Here is a 26,264-nt window from a genome sequence, read left to right as displayed (position 1 = left end):
AAAAATGTCCGGATTTCGAGGGGGGTTCCGGACCTCAAGGACCCACCCCGCGCGTACGTCCTTGGCTATGCGCACAAAATATCCTTTTTTTTAGAAATAAAGGGGACCGCGGTGGCTCAGTGGTAGAGCGTTCACCTCTGGTGCGTGGGGTCCCTGGTTCGATCCCAGCTCGCGCCAAGTGAGCTTTGTGATGAACAGACACCGTCTGCGTGGGTTTTCTCGGGGTTCTCCTGTTCCCTCCCGCTTTCTTCATTGCACAGTTTCATTCATTTCTCATCATCACCGTCTCCCTTAGCTTTGGCGCATAATCCTGGGAAGTTAAACTAAATATATCATTTTATTTCATTTCATTTCTTTAGAAATAAAGCTTGACTTTTCGTGCCTTTCTTTCAATATGTCTGATTTACAATTGGTAGAGAACATAGATTAAAAAAATCTAAAATAATGGTTGCCAAATGTTTGTTGATATTCAACTTTTGGTGAAAAAAACTTAAGAGATGCAGAAAGAAGATATTGAATTTATGACTTTATATAACACCATATTTATAAATGAATGACGGAACATACTTCGGATACAAGCAACTTTAAGGACGAATGAATGAAATTACCCTTTATTACGAAATTCATTCTCAAGCAAACTCATAATTTCAGGGAAGCTCAAGCCCCATGGGTATGGGCGTGATCTGTACGATCATTGACTGTTTGCATTCAACAAGTAGTGGCGTAACTAGGATTTTTAAAAAGGGGACTGAAAAACCATTTCGGGGCCAAGGTACCCAACACTCCAAAATTCCATTGTTTCGGTATTTTAGGTTTATCTTTAATCAAGAACATAACACAATTTGCGAGCATTTGGGGCAAAAGAATTGTGGTTACTATTTCAGTCTTGCACATTTTTAGCAACATAGTCATGTTTGTTTTATTCTTTATTAAATTAAAGCTATTGTTTCTCAAAATAACTCGACAAGATTCGAGACGAGACAGGGTTCTTCCAACAGAAAAAGATACATTTTTTGAGGCATCACATTACACAACATATTTTCGAGGCGAGACAACCTCTAATCTTGTCTCGTGCGCATCCCTATTTGCACGTAATAATATTAGAATACGGTAAAAAAAGAAAATATTAGTTACCTTATAAAGTAATCAAACCTTAAAAGTCACCTATTTAAAATTTGCCCTGTGAAATAGTTCATATTTTAAGGGGGCTATTCATATAGTAACAGAATATTAATAATCAACGATCAATTACTCTGTGAAGATGCTGAATTTTAAGGTGTGTGTGCACCTTCTGTTGCATTTGGGTGCAAATTCGGTAGATTTTCTTAGTATCCTCTTTTCTAAAAGTATGTAACATAGTGAAATTTAGCTGGGCTTGTAAGAAATTGGGGAGGCTTGAACACCCCAAATTAGACCTAGTAACGCCACTGCCAACAAGCCACCAGTCACGAAAGACAAAGGGAAATATTTAATTTAATAATAATAAAAAAGTTGAACTGTGTAAATTTAGGACTATAATTGTATATGTAAATCATTATAAATACAATTATGTTTTATATTTAATTGAGCTTTTCTCCCTATCGCGGAACTTATGTCCGGTACGGAATCGAACCCGGATAACCCAAAGATCTCTGCTTCAGATAATCGCTGGGTAGAAATGTCCTCCTTCAAATAAAATGAAATGAAATATTCAGTCTAACGTCCCATGATTATGCTCCGAAGCTAAGCGAGACGATGATGATGAGAAATGAATCAAATGGAGGAATGAAGAAAGTGGGAGGGAACGGAAGAACCCCGAGAAAACCACCGCATACGGTGTTTGTCCACCACAAAGTTCACTTGGCGCTCCTTCAAATAAAGTACAGCTACAAATTAAACATTTTCTACCCTAGAAGAAAGAATCTCTTTTACATTGTTCCGTCCATTAAATGTACATATTAACAATTACTCTACTGAAACCATCCCTGCAACTAGTGATGTGAAGTGGAAAATTTTCCGCTTAAAACTTCCCATTTCTGAAAATTTTCCATTCTAAACAAATATTCACTATCAAGTATTAACTCCACGTTAAGCCATGATATTGATTGAATCCATGAATAGAAATATGACATTACAGCAAATTATAATCTTCCAACTTTCTAGGTACTGTAATGGGAAAATATATAAATATTACTGAGTACCCGGTAATAAACCTAGTATTTGATAACACAAGAATTATATGATAGAACAAGCGAGTATCGTTCTACAGTACGAAACTACGGTAAACTTCCAAACTAGTAGAACTGGAAATAGTAGAAACCTGAAGTAGTTGATTTCTACCACTTACGGTTGTCGAAGGAGATGGGACCTATTATTGAAACGACGAATCGTTTCCCGAAAACCGTTTCTCAATAGCTCTTACCGTTTTTGAGTTATGACCAATATTGTTGAAACCAGAAGTGGTACAACATAGCTTCTGGTTTAACTCTAAGATTGGTGAAAGAGATGGAACCTATTCTTGGGATGCTGAATCGATTCCCGAAAACCGCTTGTCGATAGCACTTACTGTTTTAGGTCTAGGAATGTCAATATTGAAACCAGAAGTAGTAGTGAATTTATACCACTTCCGATTTTAGTGGAAATACAGGAGCACAGGTGGTTTGTCTCCCTAAGAATTAAATCGATTTCTGAAAACTCTTTATCGCTAGCTATGTTTTATATTCGTTTATGAGTTATGAATATGTTTGTTGAAACTAGATATGGTCGACTTCTACCACTTCCAGTTTAAGTAAGATTGTTGAAAGAGATGGAACCTATTCTGGCAATGCATAATTGATTCCCGAAAACCGTTTGTCGATAGCTCTTACCCTTTTAAGTTTATGAAAATAAATATTGAAACCTGAAGTATTAGTGGATCCTACCATTTCCAGTTTTAGTAGAAATGCAGGAGTTAAGGTGGTTCCATTCATATCCACCAATTTCCGAAAACCGTTTGCCGATCGCTATTACCGTTCTTTTACTCGTGGTCTTTAATTTGAAACCGGAAACTTCCGATTTCTACCACTTCCGGTTTAACAGATTGACTGCCAAGGTGATTTGAGGATACCTGTTAAGTAGGATGTTGTTGAAGGAGATGCAACCTATTATTGGGATGCTGGATCGATTCCCGAAAACCGCTTGTCAATAGCTCTTACCGATTTTGATGTGATACCTGTTGACAGACAGACACACAGACGAACAGAGCCGTTCTATAAGATTTCCCTTTCATCTGCATAGCGTAGTTTGGAAATCTAAAAGTAGGTATATAGCCAAAAGCAGGAAATTTCTTTTTATTTGATAATTAAATATAAAGTTATTTATTGCGGCTTGCAGCTTTGTACTTTTCTTATATATATATTTTTCTCTTAGAAGAAGAAATAAAGCTTTTTCTTAGTTACAATTTCAGAATGAATGAATATATGAATATTTATTAGTTTCTCTTCTGAACGAATATATGAAAAAAAAAACATCATTTCCTGAGAACTTCTAGTATTTTTAATGAGTTACTTTCGTTAAAATTTGAAATTTTCGGTAGCCAAAAACTTGCAGTAGATATTTTTATATATTTCGTAATTATTGTTTCTATAAAGTGAAAATATATAAATATAGAAAAGTAATAAAGCTATGAGAAACATCTTGTCTTCGCGCATGAAAAGCGTATGAAACTGATAGAATATTGATATGACGATTTTCTGTGAACGACGATTAATTCTAAGAAAAAAACTACATTACATTTTCTAACATATTTTCCAGAAATGAAGAATTGCAAGATAATTAATTTTATGAATCCTTACCCTCACCCTCATCTCCCTCACACTCACCCTCAACTGACACCCTCACCCTCCATCACACTCACCCTCCATTGACGCCCTCCACTCACCCTCCATTGACGCCCTCCACTCACCCTCCATTGACGCCCTCACACTCACTCTCCCTCACACTCACCCTCCATTGACGCCCTCACACTCACCCTCCCTCACACTCACCCTCCATTGACGCCCTCACACTCACCCTCCCTCACACTCACCCTCAATTACTTTATCGCCCTCACCCTCCAACGCCCTCACCCTCAACTACTAAAATGAGGGTGAGGGCGGCCCTCATGAGGGCAAAATGAGGGAGGGTGACCATCTCTGCTCTATACCTCCGTGTGCGGGGGCTGATGGTGGAAGTCGAAACACCAACATTCACCTGTACTTGAGCGTGGTGAGGGGAAAAACTTCTTCTTTTTCCTATCAGGTTATGTGAAACAGATAATAGTCCCAGGACCTGCCGAAAGGCAGAATACTTAATAATAATAATAATGCAAAGTCGTTTTGACGCGTGATTAGAGCCATGCTAAAGATTTCGACTAACTTATGTTTCATGCAGTAGTCAGATTTTTAGTATTACTATAATCATACGGCAAAACAACTTCTGCATAAAGCCCATAATATTTACTGAAATTATTGAGCGCTTATTAGTGATATTTTAGATGCATGAGCTAGCAACGTTGGCTGTCTGATTAGAAAGAAATGGCGCTGGCTGTAGATTCAGTGACGATGCTTATGAGTGAAATTTGTCGAGACTTTAAAGTCTATGATGACTGGTTGGTGATGATTGGACTATTCTATGTAGGAAAGATTGCAGTGTCTACGACTTGGTCATTAATAGATGGCATAAAAGCACACTTAATACCAAAGATATGGTCTACTGTAGACTTAGTGTCTAAGTACGGCAAATGGGCAGGTATGAAATAGTATTGTATTGGGGCTCTGGTCAAGTTTAAGCACAGCAGATTTTGCAAAATTTACAAGTAAAATTGACGACTATGCATGGAAAGACGTGTTTATAAAAAAACAAATGACCTATATTTAGCAGAGGGGGTCTAGTTCTTTTCTCAAAAAATGTTACAATTTTGGTAATTTCTGTTCACATTCGGTTAGTTTAGGGTTGGTTAGGTTAGTTTAGGTTATGTTATATTAGTGTAGGGGTCCCGCATAATTTTCAAACAATGATAGAATTTCGCTTATTTCTACTAATATTAGGTTAGTTTAGGATAGCTCAGGTTAGATTTGGTTACATTATGTTACGTCTAAGTACTTGTATCATTCATTTCTCCTGTAAATTTTGTGTTTTTTACGTGCTTCTGGACCCCTTGTACTAAACATACTCCATTAACAGTGTTTCATGACCGTTAAAATGAGTGAGAGCATATGAAAGATGACTGCATTAGATACTGTTTTCAGATGGCATTTAGTATCTTCCCAGTCCATTGACGGCGCCGAAGCCGGTACTGCGACAATAGTGAAACGTTCTCAACTCCTAGTATGTTTATACCCACCATCACTGACGCGCCTGCTCGCTACAGACGCACCCCTCTTGCTCAGGTCACCTGGTGTGCTCCTGCTACTTTTGGAATATTTACAGGTAACATGTATTAAATTATGTTTTGTCACCAGAGGACTGTTGATAAAACATCAAAATATATGGAAACATTATATAATACCTTTTGAATCCGTAAACGGAACTGGGCAGGAAGCCAAACGAGCGATAACACATTCAGAATTGCCAATTTATTATTAATTTTCGAACTGTTTTCTGTGTATCGTTACCCTAAAACATTTAATCACTTCATTATATTTTTCATTGAAATTAGTTGGAACTATCTATAGGAGACCATGATCCATGAGAAATAGTTGTTGAATATTTTTTTTCCAAGGAGGTAAAAGCGCATAGTGACTTTGTGTTACTCGAACTAAGCATATCGCCTAAGAGGAATAACCATAAATTCATATATAGATTTTCGTAAGTCTACTAGTAACATTTTAAAGAGGTTACTACCAACACCCGGAATTCCCAGTTTTATTAACAACGCCCAAACCCAACGCTGAGAAACCATATTTCTCAGGGACAGTATATTTGTGTACTTCGTCGATGTAGCAACCTCGTATCGTTCATCATTTGCATATAGCACAATGGTGTTTAACATTTGTCTTACATAGATGATATAGTGAAAACGCGCTAAAGTAGCAGTAAATATTTTTCATCGCGGGAGGAAGTTGAATCGTTTCCTGCGATGTGTTCCTTCTGTGAGATCGCTGTTAAGACAGCTGTGGTAGCCCAATCACTTATCTTCAAGCCGCTTGGAGTGCTAGTAGAATCATGGCAATCAATAGAATTCATCGGAGTAATCACCGATCCCCTACGCCACAGTGACCCACTAAGTTATACTCCCTCCCACTCGTGAAGTAAATATCAATGTATTTAAGTGATTCGAAGTGTGAGAATACCAGCGAAAGGACATAATAATAATGATGAAATATTAATTGTTTTAATAATCAATAATCTGAATATTGCTCTTAATGCGTGCAAATGTTAATGTTACATTCTCATATATAGTTTTCTGGATATACATGCAATTTAATATTCAGTATCCAGGTAACGTATTCGAATTTCTTTTATATTGTTGTTGACATTTCATGTACCTTCTACATCGCTGTATGTACTACATTTATCAGTTCGGAGAGAAAAGAATCTTAGCCTCTCTATGTTTAAGATTCACATTGACGGTTTTCAACGAACTTAAAGAGATCGTTACTGAATTCTCTATGTGTGTCCGTTTGTCTGTTACTTGCGATTTTTTCAATTTTGAACCCTGCATTTGATAGAGCATCAAACACTATCTGAGAAAGTGATTACATTTTTTGCGTCACTCGTACCGTTCCCGAGATATTGGCCAACAAATGACCAACTTCCAGAGATTTAAGGAGCCATATCTCGGGAACAGTAAGTCATGAAAGAATATATTGGTATTGGCAATATCTAAAAGGATGTAAATATTTTGGTACCAAATAGTAACCGGTAACCACTGTCCAACTGGCTACTGGTTTGGCCAGTGGCCATCAATTAATATCGGTACGAAAATGCTTAACATTCTATTAGGGATTGATTAACACCAATATCATATCTCTATGAATTACCGTTTCCGTGATATTGGCCAAAAGATAGTTCCGATTTCGGGAGATTTAAGGAGCCAAATCACGGTAAGCGTAAATCATACAGAGATGATATTGGTGTTCATCAATACCTAAGAGGATGGTGAACATTTTGGTATACCAAATAGTAACCGGTGCCCACAACTGTCAACTGGCCAGCGTTCCCCAGATATTGGCCACAAAAGTTCGAATTTCTAGATATTTAAGCAGCCATATCTCGAGAACTGTAAGTCATAGAGGGATTATATATTTTTTTTTTCTAATTTTTGCGAGAAAGAGAAGGTGCGGATGAAAAGATTACTTTTACATCTAGGAACAATGACAGTTATCCTTCCAGCTCCATCTCTCCATTCTTTTTAAGTTCGTTCTGGCAATGCTCTTGGAGCATTCTCAACTGGTTTCTTCTGTATTACAAGTATCAAAAATGTCAAATTCTCCGACCACTTAAAATATTTTCTGAATGTTTTTCCTTTTACCATACTAGGACCTGCTTGTTTTCCTTTAAAAATGGAGGGACGGAACATTCTTCTGTGTAAAACTGACCATCTTACGTTTCTGCATATAGCCTAAATATTCTGCTATAGTACGCGACAAAACATAACTAATTTTTTCCTCGAAGGTCAGGATCTAAGGGTTTACTTGTCCTTACCATAAATCCTTCATTGTAACTAGGTTTCGGCGTTGCCGCTCCAACTCAGATATATCTGTATAAAGCTCTCAGTATGGCTAACCCCATTACGGTTATCATAGTAGCATCGTACAGCGTTTGTTCCGTCTGGCATCTGTAGCTTTTACAGCGTGATTGAAGAACGTATATTTCGGTAGCTAGGCTTTGCAATCAGCCCGCGTCATGTGACAATATATGAAAGCTATTTTATTCTACTTTGTACAGCTTAAAACACAAATTACTTTGATGTTTATTATGTCGGGAAGTATGTAAATGTTATCGAATAGAGCAAATCTTTAAATTTTACTCCCGATCCAAGCCTTTGCATTATATTTTTTCCATAAATGACGTAAAGGCAATGCTCTAAATAGAAGAGGGGAGTATGCAGGGTATACATTCTCAGATCTTCCACTTCTGCACTGTATAAAGGAATAGCAATACAGTTTTAAAAACGAGATCTTGCTATCTTGAATATTTTGAGTGCGTAGTTGATGCTTGTTGTATTGCTACATTGGGTAGACACTGCCCTTCATTGACCGTAGCTCCAGGGAGTCAGTTTAGTATATTTCCTAGCTAATTTTCTCACTATTTCAATAAACATTTATTATTTAATTACTAACGTCCTAGCCATACTGGAACATCACTCCCCATGAGGTCAGCGAAATCAAGCAGTCCTGTGTCTGGTCAGAGGAAAAATAGGTGTGACTATTCGTACTCAGCAGACGGTGTTGGCGCTGCGGCGTCCACCCAGCGTCGTGAGGACAATTGGAAGCTACTTGAAAGAAAAAGGTAGCTAACTGCAGTCCAGAAAGCAAGCATTAACCCTTGGGGATCTTATCGTACATTTTGTACGATACGCATTTTTCATCGTACATTGCGTTATTTCTCTTCTATTTGAGCTTTTTCGTCCGTTTTTTTTTTTTTTTTTGTTTGTTTGTTTGTTTGTTTTTCAAGTCCAGATACATTGTAGAAGACATTACGTATGGTTTCAGACCGTCCTGCGTCCAGACATAGCAGGTGATGACGTCATAATTTTGAAATAGAAATTTTCCCTTATGAAGCCTATGTTCATTATTTTTTGGCGGGCTTATTTTTTCACGTAGAAGATTGAAATTTTGCACAAACATTCAGTCCACCGAGTAGTATTTACCAGATTTTTTGTTCCGATGTCAGTGCTAAAACAGGGGGGAACCAGAGGAGCAAAGGGGTGAAAAAAGGGATATTTTTACCCAAAAAATGCCGTTTTTCAGGATTTTCCCGCCTCACATACATGATGGGGACACGTGAGTCATACCGTCTGAAAGGCAGTTCCATTCTGAAGAGAATGACGGTCGAATTATTATCCTAGAGTAATTAGGGACGTCTCAGTGAATTTTTTTCAAAATATACTTCTGTATAGGGTAACATGGGGAATTTTCTGATTTTTTTTTTTTTTTGGCGGGCTTATTTTTGCACCTAGAAGATTGAAATTGTGCACAAACATTCAGTCCACCGCGTAGCACTTAACAGATTTTTTTTCAGTTTTCTGCGTTAAAACAGGGGGGTCCAGAGGGGCTAAAAGTTGAAAAAAGGGAAATTTAGACCAAAAAATCCCTTTTTTCTGGAATTTCCCGCCTTAGATACATGATGGAGACATGTGAATGGTACCGCCTGAAAGGCAGTTCTATTCAGAAGAGAATGTGGGCGACATATGTCCCTAGGGTAATTAGGGATGTCTCAGGAAATTTTTTCCCTGAGATCATAGTGTTTTGTGGTAATTTGGGGCATTGTGGGAATTTTTGATAAAATTTCTCCCGCCCTTACTATTCAAGATAGAAACTTGAAATTTGGCACACACATTCAGTATACCAAGTACTATTTATCAGATTTTTTTTAGGTGGCTACGTTCACACAGGGGAAGTCCGGGGGGGGGGGGGGGGCAAAATTCGAGGAAAAAAATTTTCCCTCCGAAATTTTCACTTTTAATTTTTTTCCCCGCTTCTGGTATATGGTATGAGCATGCAAGTGGTACCACTTGAAAGCCAGCTCTATTCTGAAGAGAATGAGGTATGAACCATGATCCTAGGATAAATAGTGACAATGCAGTAGTTGCTTGACTGAAAGTCTGAAAAATAGCCCAAAAAGCCAAGATCCCTTAAGGGTTAATGGCGAGGGTAGCCGATCTGCTGACAACACATCACCCCACAGGAATGAGTACCGTAAGTCCAGGCCTTCTAAGGGCTGTTGCGTCAGGAATTTAGTTATCATTAGACCTATTATTATTGCTAATAATAATAATATTAGTAATAGGCTTAATAAAGATACTGCCTGTTTGTGTGCTCTGCTCGTAAGTACATTATTTCTAACTTTATGAAATAGTTAGAAGGCCAATAATTGATCAGTTTCTTTCTAATGTGATTCGTCACGTTACTGGGCGATATAAACTGGACAAGCCACAAATTAGAATACTATACACAAGAAATTAATAATGATAGCTTTATTACTCAGATATTAACCTGCATACATTATTAAATATGAGGATCTAGGTACTTAATAGAATGCTTTTTAATCATTTCTTTTTTTAAAGAAAAAAGTCGTTTTAAATTGTCATTATAGACTGGCCTGTCAAATAATGATGATAATAATTTTCCCAGGACATTGAACAAAGTTATCGTGTCTTGCAAAATGTATTTGAAGACAAGGATCATGTTGTCATCGAGATAGATCAATTGTCCTCAGAAAGTGAGGATAATGAAAACGAGGACATGTTTTAAACTCTAGAAGTGTCAAATTCCAATTGTTTATTTTATCTATTTATGTGAGATTGATTCTAAGTTGCATGAAGGACATAAACAAGAAATAATAATAATAATGATAATGCTATTTATAAAAGACTAACATTAGTGCATCACGCTAACTCCTAATAGTAAATCACGTTCATGCTCATTGCAATAATATAATGCAATAATTTAGATTTGAGCATTTATATTTATGTATCCGCAAGTTCGTTGGTCGGCTAACTAAAAAAAAAAAAAAAAAAAAAAAATGTATGCAAACAATTAGAGCTCTTAGGCTTCTTTCACATTATCCGGCGATTTGCCGAAACCGTTCCCGGCAGTTTGCCGGATGAAAAGTGTACCCTTTCATATTATCCGGTGTTTTGCCGTGGATGAAAAATATGCGAGCAGGGTTGCTGTGCAACTGAAGAAACAAAACCTTGTGACTCTTGTCGTATTGTGGTGGTTGCAATTGACAGATGCAAAATGTGTTTTCTACTCGCCTTGTTAAGATAGATAGAGAAAAAGTCAGAGACACATATGGATTCACCCTTTTTTAGAGAAGTGGTAACTTGAAGGAATCTTTTCTATACTGTTTCCACAATCGATAGACTTGAGCAAAATAGCGGCCAGGTTCTGGATATTTAAAATACGATCCCGGTATTCACCTGTTGTGACTGGGAAAACCAGGATAAAGTCCTTTGAGGATAGTCGGTGATTGAGATCTATCCTAGAATTCAGTGGCGGAGCTAGAAGGTAAAAACTGGGAGGCTGCCAGACTCCAGACTATGAGAAGTATATAATGAGTTTGCTATAAAGTTTCAAAAATATATAAATAATAGCTTAAATTATTTTCGTCACTCTGAAAACGGGGGCCTAGGCCTCCCGGCCTCGGGCTAGATCCGCCACTGCCAGAATCCCAAGTCAACACAACCACTGAGCCCAAAGCTAATCTGTAGACATTATTTATTATTACTATTATTATTATTATTATTATTATTATTATTATTATTATTATTATTATTATTATTATTATTATTATTATTATTATTATTATTATAGTATTTCGGGTTTATTTTATTTTAAGCGTTCCGACTATTGACTCAAGTCTCTTTAAAGCACTGCTCTAGTCCCTGTATTCAAAGGACTATTCAAGAAATTACAACCATAGAAGTGTAAAAGATAATTATAAAATATACGGTATATTTATCAAATATCACATCATGAATTCTCTCTTGCTTTGTGAAAGTACATAAAGGTATTATTACTAAATACATAGTATTGCAGAAATATTTGATATTGTATATTTCAATTTTGGGGCACCACAAATTTATAGAATTACAAGCTCATTTGTCCAGTGCTACGCGGACATTTATTTCTCCCAATCTTCTATTACATACAAAAAAATAATTTATATTGATTTGGACTCTTTAATCAACGACTTATGGATTCGACACTCCGGTAGTATCGGTCGTTTTCGATTATTTTCACATGTAATCTTTTCCCATATATTGTATGTAACAAGTTTGGTTAAAATTACTCCAGGTGTACTGGGCTAGAACATAACCACATACACAAAACACTCCACACACACACATATACTGTATATACCTAAAACACACGCATCCATGTTATCGCAGCCACTCTCTACTCTTTCCTGCTGTAATGTCCGCTTGGCTATACACGGCGATCTGCCGCGCCGGATTCTAGCAGGGAGATCCGGCTGTTTTTGCTCGCCGGATAAATGTCCGGCGACCGCCGCACATATGTGAAGAGGCTTGCGGCGAGCAAGAATAAATGCTTGCAATGTCTTTCTACCTTGTCCGGCAATTCGCCGGATACGGATCCGGCAAATCGCCGGATAATGCGAAAAGGCGGTTAAGATTGAATTTAACCTATAATTAGTGCTTGAACTTTTCAGGTAAACAATATCCCCCGATAACCATTGCGTTTGGTTTACTCGATCCTTAGACCTGATAAACCCGTTTCACCCGTTTGAACCGTTTGACCCGATAGACTCGTTATGAGTTCCTACGTGATAATTGGAACAATTTGTGTTACGATAATAAAGTGAAACAACACACTATTTACAATCATGACAGGCTAAGCTTGTTTTCATAAAAACGGGGTTATCAGGCCAACCCTATTCATACGGTTCAATCGGGCAAACCCGATTCATAGGGTAAAAATACCATATCGGTCCAATGGGCGGTCCAGGATCGATTCTATTTTCCGAACATTACCGAAAATGCACAGTAGCCCGAAACGGCTCGGACGTAAAAACTATCATATTATTATTCTGGCTAAGCTTTTGTAATACCGGCAACATCCAACTGGTTGACAAACCGCACGTGGGCACTAAAAACCATATGATAGTTTTACTGCTGATAAGACAAGTTGGTTTAGCTTTGAAAACCACTATAAAAATTATTTCAATTTATTTTAAGAATTGTGTTTGAGTATTCTGAGTTGTAATGCTGTTTAGTTTCTCTTAGCAGATCTTGTTGATTTCGAGCTGCTGGAGAGATGGAGGGTTTTATTTTTATTACTTTCTAGTTATTTTCAATGTGGCTAAAGTTAGGCGAAGTACAATGTACAGATAATCACATTTCTATCTCAGATTGACGGGAACGTGGTTACTACGGAACAATCATGCTTTGTTTGACAATCTGTTTATGTGAGAGTCGCTGCAGAGAAAAAATTCATGATGGAGCAGATTTGAATCGTGAGAAACCCGTGGTAGTTCTGAAATGACGTCAATATAAGACGACGTTCATCCGTTAACAGGTGTTCTTGTAAACTACCTGCAATTTCTAGGGTATTATGTGACGTTTAATTTCTGCTTATATTATTTTAAATAAATTGAATAATCCAAACTTTTGAATACCTCCAGAAAAGGTAATGCCTGATTCTTCTAGAGATAAAAGATAAGAGATGCGGGCCACCGCACTAAACTTTTCCGCTCTCACTTCTTAAATTGAATTATATTATGCTGTAGTTATAAAAATGTTTATATGCGTAATATAAACTAAATTAGACAAAGTTTTCTTCTAGGCAATTCATTAATTTTTGATTCGTTCAATGATTCCAATTCCGACTCCAAAGGATGTGATTCCTCGCACAATTCCTTTAATGTTCCGAGGAACCAGTTCCTCCGAAGCGGTATTGGGTTAGGAATCATGGTGGTTCCTGCTGTCCATCTTTCACTAATTATTTTAAACGTTGTTTTCTGAAGTAACGAAAAATGTATTACTATTCTAATTTTCAGTCTTAGAATAGTCCTAAATTAGTCAATGTTTAAAATAATGAATGAAAATACTACACCAGGAACAACCAAATTTCCCAACTCGAGCAAGTTCTTGAACAAAATTCAGAAAACCTATACCTAGGCATTATATCGGAATTCTTGTACCATAAGAAAGTGAAATAATACATGAGAGTTTGACTCACTTGAAGGGGGGGGGGGTGGAGGGGGGGGGAGAGCAAGCTAGCTGCATGCCTCATAAATATTATATACTTCTCTCACTAATACTGGCATCAGTACAAAATTTTCTTTCCTATACGTGATAAGCAAACTGCAGAACCATTCTTTCAGAACCACTTATTTAACTTAAATTTAAGATATTCCTCAGAAAATAGCTCACCGTATAACATTACCCATTAAAAATATTGTTCAGATCTCAAACACGGCATTCAACTGCGCGCCACATGTCACTCTCATCATACACCGCCTGACCAACGATTACTGTAAGGCACGTACAAGCTGACAGAAAAAACACGTCAGCTTGCTACAAAATCGCTCTGACGTAGCAGAGGATGGAACAGAATAACTCTGACGTATGAATGGAACAGAATCGTTCGAAACCGAAAGAAAGAAATCGCTGAATCGAAATAATGAATGAAGTGCCTAAAGGAAAGTCTTGCCCTAAATTATAATAGGAGCTTTCGGAAAACTAGCGAAGAGAATATTTCCAAGAACAAACTGCTGCTTGTGAATATTTTAATGACAAATTACTCATCTATATTGTAGAGTTGTTAGAGATATATTTATATGAAATATAAACAAAATTGCCTGAGTCGTTTTTGAGAAAATCGTCTGGGAAAAACTCATTCTCTAGAGTAAAGTGTCCCTCGTGAAATTTTAAAGGAATGATGATTTATATCATAGTGTAGGTTTCATAATGGACTGTTTATTTATGAGATATGGACAAAATTGCCTGAGTCTTTTTGAGAAAATCGTCTAGCAAAACTCACCACAAGTGTTAGCTCCCCTTGTGGATTTTTCAGTACAAAGTACTTACGCACACTACTAGGTTAGTAATGTAATGTAATGTATTTATGAAGTGTCAGCAGATCGCCTCATTCGTTTTTGAGAAAATCGTTTGAGAAAAACTCTTCCAAGAATAACTACTACTCCTGGATTTTTCCCCGAAAAATTACTTATACCACACTATGTGGTTGCTAATGAAATATTGATGTATGAAGTATAAACAAAATCGTTAGAGCCGTTTTTGAGAATACAGCATTTTTTTATTATTTTCACGCCTCAGTAGCTACACCTAATTTTGGAGGTAGGAAGAAAACTCCGAAATTCTCCGAGTGGACTCTTATAAAAACCTTATTTTAAAATTTGTGCAAATACATTGAACGGTACGGCCTGTAGACGAGTGAAGACATTTACATCGGAACGGACTGACATCCAGAAATCATTTTTTCTGCATGTAGGGCTCATAAAACGTGTAAATCCGTTGAAATTTCGAATTAGATTCTTTTCTCGCGATTGCCATACCTTGTTCTCCACTATTGTTGCTGGAAAGTAAATAAAGATTCATTTTTACTTATTTCTATCCCTTTGTTTTCAAGAAAATATCTTATCATTGCCTATTGAATTTGAAGATTGAAGGAGTAAGTCACATTGATCCAAAACTAATTTTTTTTTTTTCTTCTCTCTCTCTCCATGCAAAACCCTTATTTTCTCATGTGCCTTTAATGCACGGGTCACAGGTTTAAATCCTGGCGCGAGTTTATGCAGTTCGGATTCCAAACTATAAGTGTATGTCTCATATATCTGGGAAAGAAAAGGCAATACATATTTGTAACTGTATGTATTTATTTATGTGTATTTTTTTTCCTTTCAGTTGTTACAGGTTCCACGGATGGGATAGGAAAAGCTTACGCACAAGAATTGGCACGAAGAGGATTAAACGTGTTCCTCATCAGCAGAAACTTAGATAAGCTTACAACAGTAGCTAGAGAAATAGGTACGTTATAGTCGTAGGAAGCTCTAAAATAAGTAGACATTTAATTTTATACAGGGTAGACCATTTATCTTGAAAACACACTTGTAACTTTTAAAGTAATAGATAGAAAATGCTGAAATTCTGTACAGTGCACATATTGGTAGAGTGACATTATTTTCCCATTCTGTAATAACACCAGATTAATAGTGTTTGCAATCCCGCAAACAGTTCTAATTTTTCAGTTACTACTACGTCAAATTATTATATATTTTAAATCTACATGTTGAACGAAAATTTATTATACAGTGTTACAAAGTAAGGGCACTGCAGTATCTTAAAATCTAAATTTTGGAGGCCTCTACAACGGTAATAACGCAAGTGAGATGGACAAGGCAATTCACATCCAAAGTAGTGTAGTGTGGAATAGTGGATCATGATATGACTCATTTCGAGTAAATAAGGACAAAGCTACAAGGGATTAAAAATTTGACATTTTCAAAGGGTTTCACATCGTAAAACTGCTTAGATAAGTAACACATTCAGTTTCACATAGATGATTTTCAATATTAAAAATAATATTTCTGTTTGCAGTAATTGGTGTCAAACTGTTTCGGGGTTAAGAATAAACATTGATAAAGGTTGAAATGTTGCTAAGTAAACTTGTACCTATAATTATCAGAAACTATTGATGTAATGTTACAGAAGTAAAGGAAAATAACAGTCATTTTAAGGATTTTACAAACTCGTAATTTTTTAGTAGTGTAGCAATCTTTTTCATATATAAGCTTCCCACCTTCCATCCATGTTCAGTTTAAGTTCCCTAGTTCGAAAACTACGAGACCTAGTTTAAAGGCTTTCTATGTATTATAAAGAAACTAACAAGGTCATATAAATTTCCGTTCAGAACATTGAGGTACAAGCACAACGAATTTTATTGTTAGTTGGCTCAGTGCTGGAAATCCTTCGTATCCTCATCTTCTAAATTTATCACGCATCTATTTCATCTTTTCGTACTTGCAGCAGATTCTAGCTTTGAAAGAATGCGTTTTCTGATCATTAACTCTTTCGTTAAAACTTCTTTTCTTTTTAATTAAATTACTTTGAGGAATCAACCTCGCAATGTTTGGTTATTTTTCGACACATCGAATGTACGTGTTATTTCTGTAACTATTAGCTTAGGATTTTTATATCACACTGGCCACTAAAATTTTATTTAGTGTTAAGTGCTTACAATAGGATATTTCGTACAATATTTTAGTACTAATTGCAAATCTGTTTTCAGAAGTTAGTGTGTGGAAGAAGTTTTGTGTAACAAACATTTAACAATTATAAATATTTATAATGTATTCTAATAGACAGTACATAATACATACATAGTAAACTTACTTCAGGTATGTATGTATTAATTCCTTATAATATCTAACTTGATGGACGTCATTCCGAGTAACCAATAGTAATCTGTAAGTAGTTTTGGATTTCTTTACCTTAGTAGTACGTTTCCATTATTGATATTTCCTGCTGGAAACGTTCACCTTGTTCGTCACTGACGTCTTGAGTTTTGTGTTTAAGAGGTAAACTGCGAATCCAAGAGTGAATTTTTCAGGAAATCTGCTAACCAGTTGTAATTCTCAGCTTTCTTGTTTCCCATGTTTTTACTTTTCTTAAATTATTCCAGTGTAAGTGCCAGGGGCCGTATTTAACATTTCTGCCGCTCCGAACAATTAGAAACTTGCCGCCCCTTAATATCAATAAATACTGGGGTAGAAAATTTGAGACGGCGAATTGAATAATCAGTATTTGAGTGGATTTTTAAGTGTTGAAAACTGGAGCAACTTTCGATAATTTAATGAAAATTCACTACTAAAATGTTAATTGCCAATTTTTAGTTGAACAGATTCGTTTCACTTCGATATTTACAAATGTAAAAATCGATATGCGCGTATATAAAAAAATTATGAAATTTGCAGAACCAAATTGTAAAGAAAAAGATTCGAGAAAATTTGCCGCTCTCGCCATGACACATACGTAAATACGGTCTTGGCAAGTGCCTTAGGGAAATTCCGGCATCGCTCAAAACCAGAATCCTGCTTGATTCTCCTTATTTCTGTTCTGACATATATTTTTTCTCTTTACTTTCTTCTTTAATTTTCTTTCACTGAAACTAGGAAACCTGTATATTAAAAGAGAAAACCTTGGTGCCATCACTTTAACGAAATTCATCAATCCAAGTTCGATATGTATTGCTAGAAGGTAAATTTTATTAGGATCGTCAAGAGAATAACAGACATGTTCCTTGTAATTAAAAAGTTACGACCACGAGATCTTTACAAATATACCAGAACTTCTCGTATTGTATAACTGAGGTAAAAAATATGCACAACAAAATGTTTTAATTGAAATTGACAGTTTGGTTTAAAGACAACTCTGTCCTAATACAATAGTACTATGGTAATGGAAGTCAAATACGGAATCATCACTTGAAAATACCCTGGAACCAGCCCAAATTATCCATTTAACAACATTACTGTTGACCAGTGTAGTTAATAACGTATTGCAATACATTATTAACTTTAATTGCAAAACATACTTGAAAATTTTGTACACTTGAAAATATCTTTAAATAAAAGAAATTTATGACATTTTCCAACAGTGCCAGATAATGAAATTCTACAGATCAGAAAATAATGTTTGTCCATAAATCAATCGTGTCATATACACTGTGCTCTGAATTTTGAATTTAAACACCTTTTTTTTATTGATCGTGGTGAATGTTAATTCATACAACGCGTCTGGAATAGTTTTTATACTGTTATTTTCATAGTAATTTCGTTTCGTTTGTGTGTTAGAAGATAAAACACTTAAAATGATCTCTTTCTGTTTCCTATTTTCACCCTTAAATAATTTTAAGGCTCCTAAACAAGTTTGGGAGTGGGACAGCAATAGGTTAAATCGGATGGTAAATAATATAAATGAAACTTTTATCCTTGTATCACAATCACAAGTCTATTTTTATCTGCAGAGTATTTGTGAAAGCGCTATATGAATGAAACTAGTAAAATGTGTATCGTAGAAGATTCCTTCGTAGATTTTACTATAATGCAACATAGATACTTTTTCCATTACTCTGATTTTTAAAATTTCATCCACTATTGGAACTGATATATTTTTATTTATTTTTTATATAATGGAATTTTTTATATATACGTTTTAGATATTTGTTTTGTAATTTAACTTAGCTATTTAACACCAAGGATACATGAGACGCTATCCTACAGTGGAATCCGAGCCACATGCGGTTCTATCTGATCTGTTTAATGGTACTTCATATGTTGTGTCATAAATTAGAATACATCCATCCCATTTCGAAGATGTATTACTGGTGTTCAGTAAAATGTAAATTAATCTTAATTTTAATTTCCCCCAGTTATTCCGTCTAGGCTAACGGATCACAACTGTAAGTAAATAATTAAATACGTGCACATGATGATGTCCATCTTAAACTCACTTGGCCTGGATGGAATGACCCTTGCACCGAAGGTGTGTTCTGTGCTTCTGAGGTGCTATGCCCTACGTATTGAATAAAGAAGTGTGAACAATAGCACGATAATTGCAAGTGCTTCTTTGAGCTCTACACGCACTCATGAAGTTCAATATAACATTTTCGTATTGAGACAGTTATACTCTATTTAGTGTTATTGATAAACTGTTTGATTGTGAATATATATAAGACAAGTTTTGAAGTGAATTCGGAATTTCTAGCTCAATACAGAGGCCCTTGCATGTGAATAATATATTTTTCTTCTCACTAGTGATATTCTAGCAATGTACTAAGTGTAATTTTATCTTACACAATAAACGTAATAGGGTCAGTGAGGGTAATAATGAGACACTGCGTATGGAGGGTAATTACGAGAAACCCCTCACTGATCTTCATCCACTGTAGGTAAATACAAATTAAGAGCACAGGCATTTATTAACATCCTTCACAATGCTCTGTCTACATTTTTAAGTTTCAGTTCACAAAAGTCTGGATGTACCAATTGCTTTAACAAACTCATTCAAAATAATTTGTTTTGAAATTTGAAATCCTATCATTAACTTAATGATATCATTAATATAACGTGCAGTAATATCACTGTTGTAAAAACAATGGTTATTGGTGGAAGCCTGGTAGGTCAGCAGTTATAGGTTAAGTTGAATTTGTTCCTTGGACATTCGTTTCAGAGTTACAAATGCTTTTGTTGTTGTATCTCATTTTGCTTATATGGAGGGTAATTATGAGACGCATGCTAGATTAATGTATTTGATAAATAAGTGGAATCTGTTTCTGTATCCTGGTATGTTAAGTTTCAAAATCGCTGCACTCTGTAGTTAGGCAGTCCTATAATATTGTTTCTTAGTAACTTTCAAAATTGTAGACCTACATTTCCAGGCCTTGAAAAATCCACTCGCGTGCTCGCCAGTGGTTAGTATTTTTTTTACATTTGGCGAGTAAAGACACTGTGACTGCAAAATGGTCTGGCTAGTAGATTGTTTTGGCTGGCTAGTACTTGCAAGCAAGAGTTTTCAAGGCCTGTACATTATTTTGTTGAAAATAGCCTAGGCTGCATATCAGTATACTAAAACAAAAGAAATGTAAGTAGCCTAAGTCGTTTTTCAGTGAAAAGCCTAGAACTTGTTCTAAATTTGTTTCATAAGCCTGTTTTGTAACCTGAAACTATCTTATATAGGCTATTAGCCTATAGGCCTATTATAGTCGACTCACAAAAATGTTAGAATAGCATCAGTAGCTATTTCCACTTTCTTTCTTAGTTATTTTCTTGTAACTCAGCCAAATATCTGTATATCTTTATGTAATAAACACAAAATAACGAAGACTTTTTTGTCTCACAATTGGACTCCTTCGTATCTCAATATCAGCTACAGAAAGCTGGGGACAACAGGTGTCTCATAATTACTCACCCGATGTCTCACAATTATCCTCTTGAAGGGAAATTATGAGACAGCACAAATTTTACATTTATTCATCAACTTATGACATGACGACAGGAAATTTCTTGGCAGCAAATTGTTACTCTATTGGCTGCCAAGGTTATTTGCTTTCAAAACGAATGTAAGCTGGGTAACGTGGAAAAATTGTGAAATCTGTCTCATAATTACCTTCACTGACCCTATATTCACTAATTGATGTGTAGTATTTTGTATAAAATATATAGTGTTCTAGTATGTCATATGGTGTATATTAGTCTCTGCACATATATATTAATTGGCCGTGCGTTACTTGTCGAAAGGATTCTTTTGACTAGGGCAGATAAAATAATTGGTCTGCCTAATATTACACGAATGTGAATCATTGTAATTAGTTCTAATAGTAATAGTAGTAGTTATTAAAATATGTACTACTTGTTACATGTAAAAAATGATTGGCATTGATGTAAAATAGTTATATGTGAGGAATTCCACTATATTTGAGAGAAACTTCTATTTTTATACTTATGTTATCTTGTGTTCGGGTTGTATTCTATATTGAAATTTGTAAACATGAGCACAACCACAAACACATGTAAAACAATTGAAGATCTATGCGCATCTCCCTTTTCTGTAGGTTACTTTAATAGTTTCTACTATTAAAAAACCTTAATTATGTGTGTAGTATTTCAGTTTTTTTTTTTTTTTTAATGATTTTTCGTTATTGTACTTATGCTGCGTTAGTCAAAATGCAACATCCGAAGTTCTTCAGATAGCACCAGGCTGGATACTCGTTGAGTTTTCAATTGCTCGTACCTTTGTGACAGTTGAAATTTTGTGCCGACCGAATCTTAGTTCTTTTGTATCACAGTCTTGATGGGACAGTAAATAAAATAACAAGGTTTATTAACTACATACGCTGGCAGAGACACATTTAGGAACACTCAGTGGGTCAAAGTTGGTACGTAAGAACGTGATGGTCGGTAGTAGTGATCGCAGCATAGCTGCTGTGGGATATCCCGAATATGTTATGCAGGAAAGTGCACAGTACTCACATTAATAGCACGTGTAAACACTCCCATCGGCTACGCGAGCTGCTGCTCGGGCAAGTAGCTAGTCGTGCTGATTCGAGTCTCTACTTACGATCATAGGTAAGGCATCGATGCTCCCTGCAGATATTTATGTAGATGAGCGATGTTATTGCCGGAGCTCAGGTGGCAGTCAGTTCTCTTTCCACTTTGTCTTATACGTGTTCGATATGACTTTAGTCTGAAGAACTAGCAGGCCAGGGAAGACGGGTAGAAAGTGTATGTCGAGTAGAGGACACTGGATTGTCCTAGCTGTATGAGGATGCACGTTATCCTGTTGGAAGAGTACCGCCAAAAATGTCCAGATAAGATCGTAGACAGGATTAACGAACAAATTTTACTAGCCATACTTTCCTAGGTAAAAACCAGAGGTGAACAGAATGTGTTTTATTGATCCTTTGTACCAGAATGGCAGTTGTGGATCCAGTATTGGTAGTGCGAACACATACTGTATTTTCGCGCTACCTTCCATGTCTGTGGACACGCACACACCCATCACTGTGTCCAAGACAGAAATGAATTTCATCGCAGAACACTACCATTTCCATTTGTTTCGTAGTTCTTCTCGCTGGTCTTACGGTTTGCATGGATGCCTTTGGTGCATGTGGTCCAGAGTTAATTCCGTGAGGGAGAACCTTGAAATTTGAACTATTACGGTGGTTTGGATTTCACTTTGTACTGTACGTCCACGTCTTATATAGCCTCGGTGTTGAGAGTGATGCTGAATTCCAATCTAATCTCTCGCGACACCACCGAAGATGATCTTGGCGATGAGCAAGTATCAAGTGTAACCATACGGCAACACAAGAACATACACGTTGTCCAATAATGATCGTTTAATCATGTGCATGCATGGGGACTACGCAGTGTGGTTCCGATAGCTAAAAAGAGGGACAATACTGTTTTGATACAAGAAACCAAAGAAATTACAGTGTTTGCTGTACATTAATAACTTGTAATTCACTAAACTAGTGAAATAAGTACTCACAATAAGTTTTAAGTCCGTAACCCTCCAGACTAATTCATTTTCAGACGCAGACATTATAGAGTTGTGATTGTCTTTTTTTATTTCTTTTTCTTCTTTTCCAGTTCTTTCGATATCATTTCCAAGGGCTTTTCTTAAACTTCGGAACTGTAGCTAAGCTTGAAATTAGAGGGTCACAGCTTAACATTAATGTGTGAAGAGGCCCGAGATTTTGCCTTCTTATATTTTCTAACATCTTTGTTTCGAACAGAGAGATTAGCCCTTTATTTATTCCTTTCGATTCTGAACCTATTTCAGGTTTTTTGATGGTTCGTCAAGTAATATTGCTATCATTTGTAGTATCATAACAAAGGTTAGAGCCTTAACCACAATAAGCCCCATTCTATCTTTAAAAGTATCCTGATTGTTTCTTCCTCCAGCACTTTACGGATGTAATCTTCGTTACTCATTTTCCATTTTTTACAGTCCAGTCGGTAAGAAATATGCTGACTACAGTTTAAAAATCGAATGTGAGATGTGGTTTAGAAAGTCCATACTCTAGTAGGAGACAGTCTGGTACTTTTTGTATCCAAAATTTTTGCTCTCTGGATGTAGCACTTCATTCCAGAAAACTTGGTGATTATATTTCCATCAACCATTGATAATACCAAGGAACAGTGTGTTGTCACATTCCTCGACGGCTGTAATTGATCTGTTTTTAATGGATTTCTTTTCTTCCTGGGCAATTGCACTTTTTCATCTACTGGAAACGAATAGATCTACAGAAACGACTTCATTCTTTCACACATTATCTCTGGTTTTACTATTAATCAATAGTGAAGAAACAATTGCTGAACTTTTCGTCATTACTACCACTTTGAGCCCATATCTTTTTGTATCTTAATTGAATAGAGTTGCCATCAAAATTCCATTTGCAGTGTAAAACGGCAGGCAGGAATTGAAAATTTGACTTTTTTCTAAGGACCTCTTTTCGAAAAAGTGTTCAAGTATCACATCTGATTACATTCGTGGTTTTCATTAGACACAAATATATAATGACGTTTACAGCAATTTCATATCTCAAACTATTCGAAAGATACGAAAAACTGATAAAATTTGATATATTGCTTAAAATAACGACTTTACGAGAACTTTTGAGAACAATTTTTGATTTACTTTGCTTCTCTAATATTACAGCAATAGTTTTTTGTAGGTATAATTACAGTAAGTTCTCGGAATTATATACTTTTAAGCAATGTTACGAACAGTTTTTATTATACCTCCAGAACGGTTTGAGATATCAGATCATTGTAAACGGTATTGTAATCTTCACAACTACTGAGAACCATCTTTGCAGTTGAATGACGTTGTTATCTAAACAGCTTTTCGAAATAAAGACTTTTGAAGAAGTCAAAGTTTCAATCCCATTTAACTTCGTTTTCATTCGAAATCCGTCATATCATGAACATAATATTAGATACTAAAGTACTTTAGATGTGCATTGTCGCATTTGTCTCATTTCCGTTGTTACTGCTGTAGAGATCATCAAACTTTGGATGTTAGTGATACCGTAGCGTCCTTAGTTGGTATCACTGAATAATAAATGTAACATTGTAATTTTTCGTTGAGTTGAGTTGATTTTAAGTTTAACATCCCGTTCACCAGTGACGCTATTTGAGACATGGACTCACTGATTAACGTGAAATCCGAACCACATGAGCTCCCGCCGGGAATCGAACCCGAGTCTCCCACCCCAAAGGCGCATACACTAACTTCTTAGCCACGAAACAACTATGTAATTTTTCGTTTAACACACAGATTTGAAATGTGAAATTTGAAAAAAAAAAGTGTTGGGTTGGAAACGTTATTCACCTTGTGATATCGCAGAGTATGCCAAACGATATCCTTCTGCCTATATTTGCGTGGTATAAAATTTCAGTGTGTTTTGTGTATTAGTTCAAAAGTTGCAAGGACGTATCAAGATAAATAGTCTATCCTATAAATTTAAAAAAAAGTTTCGTCCATGTTTTTATCGATTCGTACCACTGTGTCACGGTAGTTCTGATTGCACTGGCGTTCGTCGTCCTGTCAGTTTTGGCTGCCCGAACGATCCTTCTGCAAAAGCGCGTCGTGGGGGCACTGAGGAAAGACACGGCTGCTGTGGAGACCCTCTGTCACCAATCATGTACACCACCAATGGAACACTGATACGTCACTTCTCACGCAAGCGACAGTTCTACAGAACATTCGCCAAGCCCTACGCTTGAAGCAATATAATTGCAAAGTGTGCGGTTTCCGTCGTCGCCCTGGCATTACAGACACAGTCTGATCTGCACACACTTATACTTGTATTCTTCGATGATCTTCAAACTACTAGTAGCCTGCCCTGTAGGACACATTCTGTTGTGAGAATTTCGTTCAAATTGGGTTATATGTACGGAATGTTTCTAAATACATTTCCACCCAGTGTAACAACACTACTGCAAGTGTTACGTAATAATACATATAGAAATTGTTTTGATATTATTAAAGTTGTCGGCCACCTTACCACAGTGATTGCCTTTGGTAACCCATGTTATTACATGTAGTTATTCAATTCTGTGCTCTTTGTATAATTAATCACATTGAATACTACACATCTGTGATTGTCAGTTCATCATAATCGAAGCAATTATTTTGACTCCCCAAGCGAATTTTCTTCTTCAGCGCATATGATATTTTCAAAACAGTTTTATCCAACACATTCTTCCTCTTACGATGTTAACTATATATCGGGCAGCCATCTGACTTTAACACATATTATAACTCTTCAAAACATAAACATTACGTAGTAATGTATTTGTTTAGCTTTTTCCATAGCACGTTTCGTCACAATCTGTATCCAGCCTTATTCTTGTTGATGATGTCTGCAGTCATGTATTAATCTGAATAATCTTCAGCAAATATTATAGATTAAGTTTGCTGTTAAGCCTAATAACAATACCAAACACCAGATTTCAATACTCATATACTTAAGAAATACTTAATCCAGTGACTCTCAATATCTGTTATTGCGTTCGGTACTTAACTAACAGACTTTCACACATATAATTAGTTAATAAGTAGATTCTCTTTAGCATTATTTTTCAATAGTTTCTCTCTCTTTTTCTCTCTTTTTCTCTCAAACATTCTTCAGTAATTCGACAAAACAAAACAAAACTAACAATATATTTGCCCATCTTTTTAAATATTATTTCCTACTTTTTGAGCAATTTCCGCCAACTCATTATCGTCCATCCTAATGTATCAACAGTTAATCAATTAGAATGTGTAGCTGTGGCTTAGGCTGATACTTACGTTTATTCGGTCTAATTTTCTTTAAAGAAATACATTTGGAAAAATAAAAAATAGTTGAACGTGTATAAATGTGTCAACCTTAAGACGCTCTTTGGAAGAGGTAGGATAGCTTGCCTGAAAAATAATCATTTTTCAACATGGCGTTAAAGTATTTGTAGTTAATAAGATTTCTAAGAGCATTTTCTATAAAATGTTGTAATTTAAGATTTCAAAAAATCAACAGGGCGGTATTGTTCCTGGTTTAATCAGT

General features: G+C 36.0%; 1 protein-coding gene across 1 annotated transcript in view; it reads left to right on the top strand.

Annotated features, from left to right (window-relative positions):
* Window positions 1–4,493: 4,493 nt before the first annotated feature.
* LOC145688460 (inactive hydroxysteroid dehydrogenase-like protein 1) overlaps window positions 4,494–26,264 on the top strand; it is a 50,453-nt gene continuing 28,682 nt past the window's right edge. Inside the window, exons 1-2 of the mRNA XM_081762722.1 lie at window positions 4,494–4,746; window positions 15,557–15,679. Coding sequence (XP_081618848.1) covers window positions 4,533–4,746; window positions 15,557–15,679 — 337 coding nt within the window. The 5' untranslated portion in view covers window positions 4,494–4,532. The remainder of the gene's footprint in view (window positions 4,747–15,556; window positions 15,680–26,264) is intronic.

The sequence above is a fragment of the Thermobia domestica genome, chromosome 6 (genome assembly GCF_964235325.1).
Source record: "Thermobia domestica chromosome 6, izTheDome1.hap1.1, whole genome shotgun sequence".
In the NCBI taxonomy this organism is placed as follows: Eukaryota; Metazoa; Arthropoda; class Insecta; order Zygentoma; family Lepismatidae; genus Thermobia; species Thermobia domestica.
Note: the sequence above shows the minus strand (reverse complement) of the source record. Positions and strands in the feature narration are given on the sequence as shown.